The 13,127-nt window shown below is 39.5% G+C and overlaps 1 protein-coding gene across 1 annotated transcript in view; it reads right to left on the bottom strand.

Annotated features, from left to right (window-relative positions):
• Window positions 1–13,127, bottom strand: part of LOC149474751 (uncharacterized) — an 80,320-nt gene that overhangs the window by 2,665 nt on the left and 64,528 nt on the right. Inside the window, exons 16-19 of the mRNA XM_089654198.1 lie at window positions 11,812–12,118; window positions 11,092–11,240; window positions 9,281–9,420; window positions 5,668–5,890 (exon numbers count right to left, since the gene is read on the bottom strand). Of these exons, the coding sequence (XP_089510324.1) occupies window positions 5,668–5,890; window positions 9,281–9,420; window positions 11,092–11,240; window positions 11,812–12,118 (819 nt within the window). The remainder of the gene's footprint in view (window positions 1–5,667; window positions 5,891–9,280; window positions 9,421–11,091; window positions 11,241–11,811; window positions 12,119–13,127) is intronic.

Genomic DNA, 13,127 nt, shown 5'->3' with positions numbered 1-13,127 from the left:
TACCTAAAATGTTAATGTGAAATTAAAAAAAAGTGGCATATGCGTGAAATACCTTTGTCAGAGAAACTGTTCCTATATGCTCTTTCCTATAAAGATCATTTATCAAAATCTACGCATTTGGTCATGTGATCTCTGTTGAAGGGAAGGGTCAGCCAATCTGAATGCTTACCCTTCCCTGCAACAAAGATCACCTAGCCAAATCAATTTTACTTTTGGTCACACAAGGAGGACAAAACAGCAAAATGTTTTCTTTGTGGAAAGTAAGCAACTTCACTACTGCTATCTCTATCCACCTAAAACAGCCATTCTCAACCAGGGATCTGTGGAATCTTAGTGTTCTTCCAGAAGGTTGCTAGGGCTTGAGTGGTGGGTGACGGGTCTCCCATTTGATTGAATCTGCATAGGTTTGAGGCCAACACCTCTTGGCAGAGCCAGCAGTTAGCACGAAGGATCTTTTTACCTGTCTGTAAGGCCTCACGCACACAGGACATTTATTTAACTCTCTTAGAAGTCAGCAGCGCTTTTGCAGGTAAAATGTCTAAAGCTTGTAAAAATGTCTAAAGCTTTTAGGGGCTTTTACAAGCGTCAGGCTCTTGGGCATTAATTCATTTCATTGCCCAGAATAAATTATTTTTTCTGGCCATTGAAATTAATTAATGCCAAAAATCGTGCATTGCATTTAGGGGTGTTTAACAGCTTTTAGTAGCTTAAAACATTTTTTCTGCCCAAACTCTTCTGCTCCTGGCACACTGGCAGTATTTTTTTTTCCTGCCTCTAAAAGCCCCTGTCACTAAAAGCTTCTAAAAGCTTATATGTGCATGGACACATAGGATAACATGTTTGGAAGCAGTAAAAAAAAATGCCTGATTGCAAAAACGCCCTGTGTGCATGAGGCCCAAGGCTGGCATTCTGACCATCATTGTAAAGGGGGGCAATTCTTCCCACCAACCATCACTGTAAGGGAGATATTCCTCTCACTGTCCACCAATGGATTGTTTTTAGGAGGGGTTCCCCTAGATCTGAAAATTATTGCAAGGTTCCTCTAGGGCAGGGGTCTCCAAACTATGGCCCTCCAGGTGTTGAGGAACTGCAAGTCCCATGAGGCCTTGCAAGACTCTGACAGCCACAGGCAAGACTCCCAGAGGCAGAGGCATGATGGGACTTGTAGTACTTTAACAGCTGGAGGGCCATAGTTTGGAGACCCCTGCTCTAGGGGTAAAAAGGTTAGGAAAGATTGATCTATCCTCCATCCCAAGAAGATCTGGTAACATAGTTTTAAGCAAACATTTAAGCATTTGTGCGTTTTTATCACTCAACTTAAAGTGGAACTAAAGTCTGAAGATAATCACGCCTGCTCCAGCAATGCTACATTTTTGATGCCAACATCTTCTTCTTGGGCTTCTTACGGGTACAAGGTCTTCAGCCACACAAGAGCTAACTGATCCTGGCACCCAACAGATCCTGGAATTGTACCCAGCTGTGTACAGTGTAAAGAAAATTGCGAAGAGGAGGGAAAGAGTGATAAGGAAGGGCTGATATCCTGCCTGTGCTCACTTACAGCAATTTGCTGGTGACACCAAGGCAAACCCATCACCTGATCTAGCTGAAAACGGCTGATGGGGTGACTGTTGTCTCATGTCAGTTAGTGCCCTGAGACAGAGCCCATACCAAGGCACTACCTGTGATTCTTTTTTTTGTGTATTTTATATTATATGCCACATAATTAGCGGAATTCATCAATAAATAACACTGCCTCCAGAGCAAATAACAATAATTATATTAGGCTTTAACAAATGGTCCTTTTGCTTTTTAGATGGAATTAGTTTGATCAATAAACATCTGTGTTGTGCATGCATGATATATATTTCTGAATAATTAAACAGTTTTCAGAAGTCGTTGCACCATATGCCGTTCTCCTTTGTCCTCAATACACTTGCTATTTTTCAGATGCTGTTTACATTAGCCTAGTTTCCATGGTGACTATAGAAAGGGAAAAAGAGTGAAGGATTTAAGCTATTCATTCAAAAGACAATAGCGGGTGGATTACATCATATAAATATTAATATTTCAATTTAGAGGTTTCGGAATTGAACATCACAATTTCCCCTGGCTAAGAATGAAATGTAGCACTTTATAATTACCATAAATTAGCATGAAAATTGTTAAATCTGCCTGCTATATATTGTTGTTGTTTTTTGGAATGTTCTAAGTTCTGTTTGTGCGATTCGCTGATTAGAAACTAAGCAAGTTTAACAAAACGGTATAATTATGTAGGGGTGGTGTTACTGCTATACCAAAAATATCAAATGTGTTTCAGGATCTCTGTGTTCACTAAAAACAGAAAGTAAATGCTGTACTTACTTTGTTTTACTGAACTCTACGCAGACATAGGAGATAACCATTAATTCAGCTGTGTATTCATTAATAAATCAATAATTAATAAGCCCCGGTTCACATATATGCGGCCGCCTGGGCCGCGTTTTGCACGGGCACGAGAGCCCATTCATTTGAATGGACTCCCGTACCCCGTGACATGCACAGAAGTCCCTGCACTTCTTCCGAAAATGCAGCCCGCACGGGAACCTCGGTTCCTAGTACAGTTGTGTTTTCCCGTGCAGGCGGTATGCCATTAGAATTAATGGCACCCACCCGCGGGTCCACATTTCTCTGTGCGGGCGGTGCGGCTGCACGGATTTTCGTGTGGATCTGCAGCGGCACCACCCGCACATATGTGAACCTAGCCTAAGTGCCTGAATTTGGTTTGGTCTCAGCCTCTTGCAATCCTCTATATGGCAGAGCCCAGACTGGGAGAAGGAAGGACAGCACTGGGAGCCAATCATATAATCTGCATGCAAATATGCTAACAAAATGACAGGAGGAGAGGGCAGAGGGAGGAGAGGGGTGGCCTTATTAGTCTTCTGCTGCTCTTTTGCTGTACAATCAGCTGGCAGGGAGCAGTGAGGTGTCAGTAGTTCCAGGGAAAGTAGTGCCATCCTCCTGGCTACACTGTCTAGCTGGGATTTATAACTTTCAGGGCTGGATGGATTGGTGGATAAAACCATTTCCATATATGCAATTTACCTATCTGTTAAGATTTTAAACTTTAACTGCAAAAGGTTTTTTTTCAAATTTAATCTGTAGACATAACTAATAACCCCATGGACTTCATGATATTTAAAGGAAACCCATGCTGAGAATATACTATGCATAGGGCGTCTTTTCAGTGGGAATGTGGGGCAATGCAGTTCTGGCACCTCCAGCACTGAATGTATGTAATAGTAAGGGATGCTGCGGTGTGCTGGAGGGTCTATTGATGATGGCTGCTGGGGGATCTATTGTCACTGATGGGAATCTATTTTTGCATGGGGTCTATTGTTGCTGGGGGATCAGTTGTTGCTGGGAGGGATCTCCTGTTGAGGGAGGAGTCTATTGTTGCTGGCTACTGGAGGGCATATTTATGCTGGCTGCTGGGAGATCTGTTGTTCCTGCTCGGTGTCTCTAATTGCTGGGGTGGTATTTTGTTGTGAGGGGTCCATTGTTGCTGGGGGGTCTATTGTGTGGGGTATCAATTGTTGCTGGCTACAGGAGCACTACTGTATTTTACCGCTTTTCTTGTTATCATTAACATGTTACATACAAATTACTTAGCACCACAAAATGATACTTGGTTCTGTATTCTCTAAAAGGGGCAGTACTGGGAGGTAGGTAGGAGGTGAAACCAAGGGATGGTGCTTGGAGGTGGGTAGAAGGTGGAGACAAGGGGTGACTCAAAAGGTGGGGAGTTCCTGACTGTACATACTGTAGGAATATATGACTTCATTGTATTACCTAATAGATATACTCTGGGACAGCAACTAACTGGTACTCAGTAAACTTACTCACACCAGTAATCAGTCATATGAAGTAATGTTTATAGCTTTAGAAGAAAGCACGGTGCCAGAGCTGATATGGATGGTGGTAGTGAGGAAGGTTACAAGGCTACATGTGATACAAATAGATATCTCGTAGGTTGTTTTCAGGAATGTGGCCCCCTTCCCCAAAAAAGTGTTAATCCTACTCTAAACATTTTAAGTACTGCCTAAGAATGGACACCACACAATACCCGCTGTACCTTTATTAGCAAGATGTAATTTCACTTTGTTATTAGAGCCTGACCTTCCCTAACTTTATGGCTTAACTCCGCTTTGTACAATGAGCAGCCCATACTGGCTGTACTGACCGCTGAGGCATTCTGTTTGGACAGTGGAATAGCAGTTGTCAGGGTTTTGCCATTAAAGTGTTACTGAACCCACAACAGTAAAATCAGTCTGTATATACAGTAAAGCATGCTTGTTATACTCACTGTGTAACCTAAAGGGTTAATCCCTTGCATTGTGTAAAAGGCTGTAATACAGAGCCCTAGGAGACACTCTGCACATGCTCAGTTTGATGTGTATTGCTAGAGAGTTTTTTTTTGGATGGCTGCATGTGATCAGCACAGGGTCAATCAGCACTGTCCAGACAGAGAGTCAGGGGTCATGCAGCTTCATAAGACCGGCAGAGGAAAATGAAAACTCCTCCTACAATCCTTAACCAGTGCTCAGCTGAACACTGATAGAAGTCACAAGACTGTTATATACTGCTGATGAGAAAAAGTATTTTGTAGTTTATATTTAGTAAAATAATTGCATTTCCATGGTCTGTTTACTGTGGGAGAACAGATATATTGAATGTAGGGTCCTGGGTTAAGTAACATTTTAACCTCTTCACGCCAGCCGCACACAAATGTGTGGCCTCCCGGCGTCTGGGCCTAGACGCTGAGCGGCCAAACATTTGTGTGCAATTAAGAAAAACATATGTGCTGAGAGTGCGCGCCCTGCGCGCTCCTAGCACACATGTCCAGTACTCACGGAAAGGTCCCGATCTCCTCTATCGTCGGGACCTTTCCTAATCATGTGACTGCCGTGACAGCGAATCATGGTGGTCACATGACCCTAAAACCCCGCTCCGCCTCCCGGCTTTTGAAACCCTTAAAGGGCTGGGAGGCGCCGGCGCCAAGGGGTTAAGCATATAATGGGATTAAACTGCACAATATGTAAATTTAGAATATCAGTGCAGACTAGAAAGTTGTGCAACTAAAGAGTAACCTATAGAAACCAAATTCATATTTACTGATAAAGATTTCGGCTCCGTTGACACTTGTGTGTTTTGTAGATTGAAGCACAAAGCTCAAAAACACGTAACACGTAAAATCCCATTCATTTCAATGGACTCTGCTCATTGTGTCTCTTGCAGCAAAACACCTGTTACTCCAAAAAGTATATGAGCTATTTATCAGGCAGAATTAAGTGTTTTTGTCCCCATAGACTTTAATGGGAATGCCTGAAAATGCCTAATTTGAGCGTTTTTTTCAGGTGTTTTTTTTAGCCTATATTAACTGGCCTCCTCCTCCTAGTGATTTCCATTGGCTAAAACAAAAAGCCTGAAGCTTGAATACACATGTAAAATGGCTATAATACTCTTCTAAAAACACCTGTATACACTTGTGAAAATGTTCAAAAAAGCACATCTACAAAACCCTCTGCTCAGGTGAGAATGTAGCCTTGTTGTGATCATTTATTGTAGATTACTTTATTGAATAAACTTCACTTGATGTTGTCTGTGTTGTTGGCAGAGATGCTTGCTTACCTATACCCATCACTTTTCCATAGGAAATCATGTTGACAGGTAGACGCGGGTCATCATACTTCTCACACTTCATGAGTAGGCGCACAATTTCTCCAGGAATAAAGGCATTATCAAATGACTGCCCTTCCACTGGCTTTTGGGGATATTGGCTGTAGACCTCCACCGCGCTTAGAGGATTGTCTTTAAGCAGAAGTTCAGCTAGCTCTGTATAGGCATCATGAACCTAGGGAGAACAATTGCTGATCAGCTATACACAGGAGGGGCCTTATTTATACATGCTTTTTGCAGCTAAAAAAAGTTATATATTCATATATATTAATCACATATTCATTAAGATGCAGTGCTTTGCATAAGCCTTTATCCCCCCTTCTACATTTTGTGGTGTTACAATAATTTACAATAAATTAAAACGGACTTACTCTGAATTGTGTTCATTTAATCTGCACACCATACGTGACACTAGATGTGGCACTAGACCAAATTTTAGCTGCAGTCATAGCTGTGTTTACCAGCTTCACAATTTTTACTGTTCCTCTTAGTAGGTTTTCCCATATTGTAATGGTACTGTTTGTGAAGAGCAATGTTCAAGTTTTTACATATATTTTCAACTGGATTGAACTGGGTATTACCTATGTTCCTCAGGTTTTTGGGTTGAAACCTTTACCCCAGTTTAAGGTTTCAAGTTTCTTTCAAACTGAAGAAGTCTCTATAATTGTTTTCTATTTGGGTCAAATCATCTTGCTTTTAGTCCTAACTAGTTTCCAGTCCTGAGCTATAACATGATGATAGCTCAATCATGCTTATCATTGGGAATGTTTTTTTCAGACTGATGAGCAGTGTTGGATTTCCACCACAGATAGTGTTTACAGCTAAAGCCAAGAATTCAGTCCAGACCAGAAATCCTTATCCATATTTTCGTTGTCTACCACATACCTTCTGGGGTTTGTTATGTTTTTTGGCAATGGCTTTCTTTCTATATGCATTCATGAAGTCAAGATTTTTGGAACTTTCAAATTATAGTAGTCACATAGAGGGAATCCCCATTGTGGCTGAGGATCTTTGCAGCTATTTCAGTGATACCACTGGCGTTCTGGTTGCTTTTCTGACTAATGTCAGATTTTTGTTTTATAACTCAATCCTGCTTGATGTTGATCCAGTAAAGTGATGGGTGAATCTACCTGGGTTTGATTTGTTGAAGGTTCTGCAAATCTGGAGATCAGGTTGAACCCTGCTCTTATATTCTGGCCATTTTTTGAGCTAATATGCAAACTATAGCCAAAAAAGAAGCTGGGTACTGCCATAGGGGACATATGACAAATGAAATAAAGAATAGCTGGGAGAGGGTCCTTTAATGTGGCTCCAAGTGCAACATGGAAGAAACACCAACCCTTTTGGTTTACATGCTCAGGGAATGCCTTTAAGCAGAAAGGTGTTCAGGAATAATACAATTTTCACTGATATTTTCAGTGACACCATATGCTGTCATCAAATATGTTAGATCTGTAATTCTTTAACGTTAACATTTAGCTTTGCGTAATATGGAAGTAGCACTGATATGATTCATTTCAACTTTTTTTAGATACAGTAGATTTGACTGCAGCAGCTAATTTTCTTTTATCACATAGTAATAGGTCTGAGTGGACTAATGGAAGTAGCAAGCACAGCTGACCTAAAATCTATAAAAACTTCACACAAATGGGCAGTTTCATAGTATGTAGTTTGTGAGATTGTATTGATGGTTTATTAAAAGACAATGTGCTGTGAAAAATAAAAAGTGCACAATAACATTTCAGAACCACAACCCCACATTGTCTCAACCCTTTCCCATCCCTGTTTATTCCCAAAATATGTACAACTATGAAGTTTGGGGTTATCTAACTGAAGTGTAGCGCCCATTAGTGAGTATAATCCACATCAATAATTCCATTTAAGGGCTTGTAGGCCCACTTTTATTCAAAGAAAAGTTCACAAAGTTCCATAAAGCATAATTTGCGGTTTCCTATGCAGGGGGTCTTCACCATTAACACCAAAAACATGAAATATCCAGCCTCTGGGCTCATTTTAGTAAAGAATTAGTCACGCAGCCTCCTTGCTTACACATACCACAGTGCTGCTCAGACCTTCCACTTTAGACCCTCATCTGTCTCCCACAGACCATTTCCTTGCCCATTAGTGCAGTGCTCTGTACAGTGCTGCTGGCAGATCCATGTGCATACACCTTAGAGCTGCGTTCAGGCAGTCCATAGAAATGGATGCACAAGCAGCACCAGAACGGATACAATCGCATGTCAAAGTTTGCATATCTGCAATCAGATCTGTGCACCTGCTCCTGCCTGCATGTCAAATTTTGGCATGCGATTATGTCCATAGCGATTCTGCATGTGCATCCACTTCTATGGACTGCTTGCATGCAGCTCTGAGGTGGATGCACATGCATTTGCCAGCGACTCTGCATGTCAGATGGCACAAATGAGCCATCTGAATGAGCCCTAAAGGGTTTTTAGGCACAAATGTGATAAATTAAAAAAAAAAACCTTTTACAATCTATAAACACATATAGTTTGGAAAAACGTAGATTTTTCCAGTTCAATATTATGTTCCATTTTGTATAGACCAAATAACTCCAATAAAATCTATTTTCATTTCCAGTTGTTACACTACAAAAGTCCAAGGGGATAGGTGGGAGTGATTGTATAAAAGACACTGTATATGTTTTCTTTATATTATTTCATATACTTCTATAGCTATTTTCAGCCATGATATTGTTTTTCTATCCTATTGGTTCTTATTGTTGAAAACAACAATCATTATGGCTGATAATGATAGTACATTAAGTCCCCTACATCTGAATGCTCAAGTTGTGAACTTTCAAAGATGTTGACGTGTTCACATGTGCAATCATGTAAAGCTGGGTACACACAGATTTTTTTCATTCAGCCCAGCAGGCTGAACGAAAAAAAAAAAAAACCTGCCAGATAGCCGTACTAACACATGCAATATGGGTGTGGCAATCTCCCACAATGTGCCTTTGCATTCTGACAGGGGGACTCGCCCCACCAGAACACATTGATCAGCACTTGCTGCCATTGTCTGCAAGTGCTGATGTTTGTTGGACTTAAGAACACGCTCCCTGAATGGTACTCATTTGTAAGTAGAGGATTTACTGTATACCTTCCCATATGGAAGAAAAATATATTTGAAATATATTTTAAAAATATTCTTTAAAAATACAAATCTATATTTTTGGAATGCATTTACAAATATATGTAAAAATATATTGTATTTTTAAAGACATACAGTATATTTGAAATGTAGTTTTAAAATAATTTTTAACATATTTTGTAATAAAAATGCATTTCAACATACAGTGTACATATATATATATATATATATATATATATATTTATTATTTATTTATTTGTTGAAATATATTTTGAAATATATTGAATACGGCCAAAATTGTAGCATTTCGAATATATGTCAATATATTTGGGAAGAATATTTTTAAAATATATTTCAAATATATTTTTCTTCCATGTAGGTTGGTAAATTAAGTCTTCTGTTATTTGTCTAGTAAAGGTTAGAGAATGAAAACAGAACACCATTGCCATACCTCTGGTGCCATTTTGATGACTTCTCGATAGAGATTTGATGCATCAGATGTGGTTTCCTCACTACGAGACAAAGCACGCGCTAAACCCAGGCGATACAGGAAGGAACTGTGATTAACAGACACTTGGCCAGGAGATTGCTCTATGTTACAGATAATAAAAAAAAAGTCATTATTTCATTATACAATGGATTAATACTATAAATATATATGCATGGGGTTTTTAGATCTGAACTCCATCATACTGAAACCCCCTGCTGGTCGTCATTTAACCCAGAAAAGGGGCTTCATCTAGTTGCAGAGATAAGCCCTAGACTGAAGGTGAGTATTGCAGCCCAAACTGACTTTAATTTTAACCTTTCCAAGTTCGACCAAAGTAACCGTATCCATTTATTACAGATACTTTTATAGCACCATCAATGTACATATATTTTGTACATTCACATCAGTTCCTGCCCTCAAGAAGCTTACATTCTAAGGTCCATAAATGACATTCATACATATACTAGTGCTAATTTAGACAGGAGACATCTAACCTACCAGCATGTCTTTGGAGTGTGGGAGGAGCCCTATACTGGTACAGGACAAACATGCAAACTAGGTGGAAGTGCTAACCACTTAACCACTGTGCTGTCCATCCATAACTTGAATACTTCTGCTTCCCTGCCACCCTATAGTATAAATACTGCTACAGGGCTGCAAAAAATTACGTACAGTATATATACATGTTATTTTGCATTTCCAGGTAGGGGGTGCGCGGCGCCATTGGCAGCTATGGCTGTCGATCACCAGGTCCCAGACAGAGATTCCCCATCGGCACCCGGCAATTGCCAAAGAACACTGACAGGGGAGAAGTCTATATGTAAACAATACAGATCTCTCCCCTGTCAGCTCCAGCATAGCAGAGCAATACAAAGCAGCATGCTTACAAGGTAAAACACACACAGTACACACAGTAAAACAACACACAGTTAACCCTTTGATCGCCCCAGATGTTAACCCCTTCCTGCCCAGTGTCAATAGTACAGTGTCTGTGTATTTTATTAGCACTGATCACTGTATTAGTGTCACTGAAGATGTCAGTGGCAGTTAGTCAGTGTCAGTTAATGTCAGAATGCCTGCTGCAATTCTGCTATAAGTCGCTGATCGCCGTCATTACTAGTATATGCATATATATAAAAAAAATTCCAGTATACAGTATATAATGACATTTGTAGACGTATAACTTTCACGTAAACCAATTAATTTACATGTATTGGGATTTTTTTTTTTAGCAAAGACATGAAGCAGAATACATTTTGGCCTAAATTTATGACGAAATTTGATTTTTTATTTTTTTTGTACTGGATGTGTTTTATATCAAAAAGTAAAAAATATTGTTTTTTTATTTTGTTTATAATGCAAAAAATAAAAAATGCCGAGGCGATCAAATACCACCGAAAGAAAGCTCTATTTGTGGGGGAAAAAAAGGACATACATTTCATTTGAGGTGCAGCGTTGCATGACTGCACAATTGTCAAAGTTAAGGTAACGCAGCGCTGTATCGCAAAAAATGGCCTGGTCAGGAGGGGGGGGGGGGGGGGGGAAATCCTCTGGAGGGCAAGTGGTTAAGAAATTATTGTAGGTCATTGTAGTGACCTCCCTCAACATATCAATCTACAAATCTCTACTTCAATTAAGATAAATTGATGTTCCTGCCCTGCATATAACTGTAAAAGTCATAAATTAAATTACTAACCGAAGAACACTGCAATAGTAACTTAAAACATGTGCTCAGTCAATACACACTATTTCTGCCATCAAAAAAGGATTACCTTGAACTGGGTAGGGGCTCTCTTTGCTTGCAGGTTTTTCAGGTAAAGGATCTGCAGTTTTTACTGCTGCAGCTGCATTGACTTTAGTTTGTGGTTTATTTGAGGTTGCTGTGGCTGGTTTAGACAATACAAGTGCACCGCGCCCTCTGCTGGGAGATAAGATTATTGTACAGCATACAATCCAAGTCTTCACTAACAGATGATAAAGTGTATCCTTTAAAACTAAATTTAAAAAAATCACAAAAACACTAGTTGCCTGGCTATTATGCTGACCCTTTGGATTCAATACTTTTCAAGTTACATCCCAAGAAAAAGTATGCAATTTAGATAAGAATAGAGTAAAAAATATTTATTGGTATACTTGTTTAGGTCAACATAGTGATTAGTAGGGTCAGGATAATAGCAATCTAACTAGCATTTTTGAAACAGATAAGTAATAGCAGGTGTTCTGTATTATGTTACCTTATCAGGTGTATTCACTAAGACAAAGGCAAATATACAACAACTAATCCCAATAATTTTTTTTCTAGGGTGTAAATTCAGTAAATTGAAATTGAGTTACTATGATTTACTTTGCTTTAAATTTTGGCTTAGCCCTTTGAACGGCTGTGTTCAATAAGCATGTATATCTTGTTAATAATAACTATTGTATATATACAGTATGTATATCTCACCAGTATACATCAGGACATCTCATGAGCTTTGTTCAATACTACATACCTGGTGATGCTAGTGGACCCTGAACTATTACTGCTTCCTCCAACTGTGTCTGTTTTAATGCTGCCCCCTTTAGGTGTTCCTGTTTTAGTGTTGCCTCCTCCTTGTGGGACTGCGCCTCCTCTCTTAGAGGCACCAAGTCTAGTGGTTATATTTGCTCCTCTGAACACTGGAGATGCTCCTCTCCCCTTTGGAGTACCTCTTGTGGGAGCTGTGGTAAAAGTTTTTGGTTTATCTGCATTAGCTTGGTTCAGTTGCTTTTGTTTTTTCATTTCTTCAATAGCTTTCCATTCTTGCCACCATTTTTGAGCTGCAACACACAAGAAATAAAAACATTTCAGCCTACCTTCCTCAGTCAAAATAGTATACACCCACAAGCCAGCCCACCCAAAATAGTGTACACTCATGGGTCAACCCACCCAAATTATTGAATACTCACAGCTAAAACAAGCCAATCTCAATACAAAGTAAACTTTGAGACCACTTTTAGGGCCTTATTTAAGGCCAGTTTTGTAGACCTTTTCACATACTCAAAGTATGCTCAACTTAACCAAAAAGAGATACTGCACTAATAACCCTTAGGGAAAATAAGGAAATGCAGACAGAGGGGGAAGTATAGGTATCCAGGACAGGAAAAATTACAAAAGAAAAGCAAGATGGATCCTGAATGATAAAATTTATTACCATAATTGGAACATGATCCAACACATTAATTTGCTAGCACAATGTTCATCAATTTTATCAAGGAAGGACACAGCTAAGACTTATGTATGTGACAACAAAAAGAGTTGCTAATAGGAAAACTTCTGTTTACCAAAGATCCATATTAGCTGGCCCTCCAATGAGAGCCATTATATTTGGAATTAATTAATTAGCACCTAACCCTTCCACTATATAGCGATGAGAATGCAATTTCTTTTTAGTGTCACAAATTTATACATGTGATTATTTAAACAATCCTACATTTACACCTAAGACCCTTTCAGCATGTACATAAGCTTTTATAATCCCCCTCGTGAAAAAGAGGACTTTTGAAAAGACAAAAGTTAACCTTCTGCAGAATGAAAATGCTAAAAAAACAGTGCCAAGCAGGGTGCAGGGATGAGAAATCAACCTAATAAAATGCAATGACATAAAGGGCTGTTTAAATGTAACAGTATGTATTAGCTGTCTTGTCCACCCAGGAAGTCATCTCCCCGACCACCAAAGTGACATGACCCAATGTTTCCCAAGTAAATTGTGCATCACAATACACCATATACATGATCAAATGTCCTTATGGACTCCAGTAAGTGGAGAGAACAGGTAATCATTTCAGG

The sequence above is a fragment of the Staurois parvus genome, unplaced genomic scaffold, assembly GCF_062004578.1.
Source record: "Staurois parvus isolate SC_StPar_1 unplaced genomic scaffold, SC_StPar_1.0 ptg000001l, whole genome shotgun sequence".
NCBI lineage: Eukaryota > Metazoa > Chordata > Amphibia > Anura > Ranidae > Staurois > Staurois parvus.
Note: the sequence above shows the minus strand (reverse complement) of the source record. Positions and strands in the feature narration are given on the sequence as shown.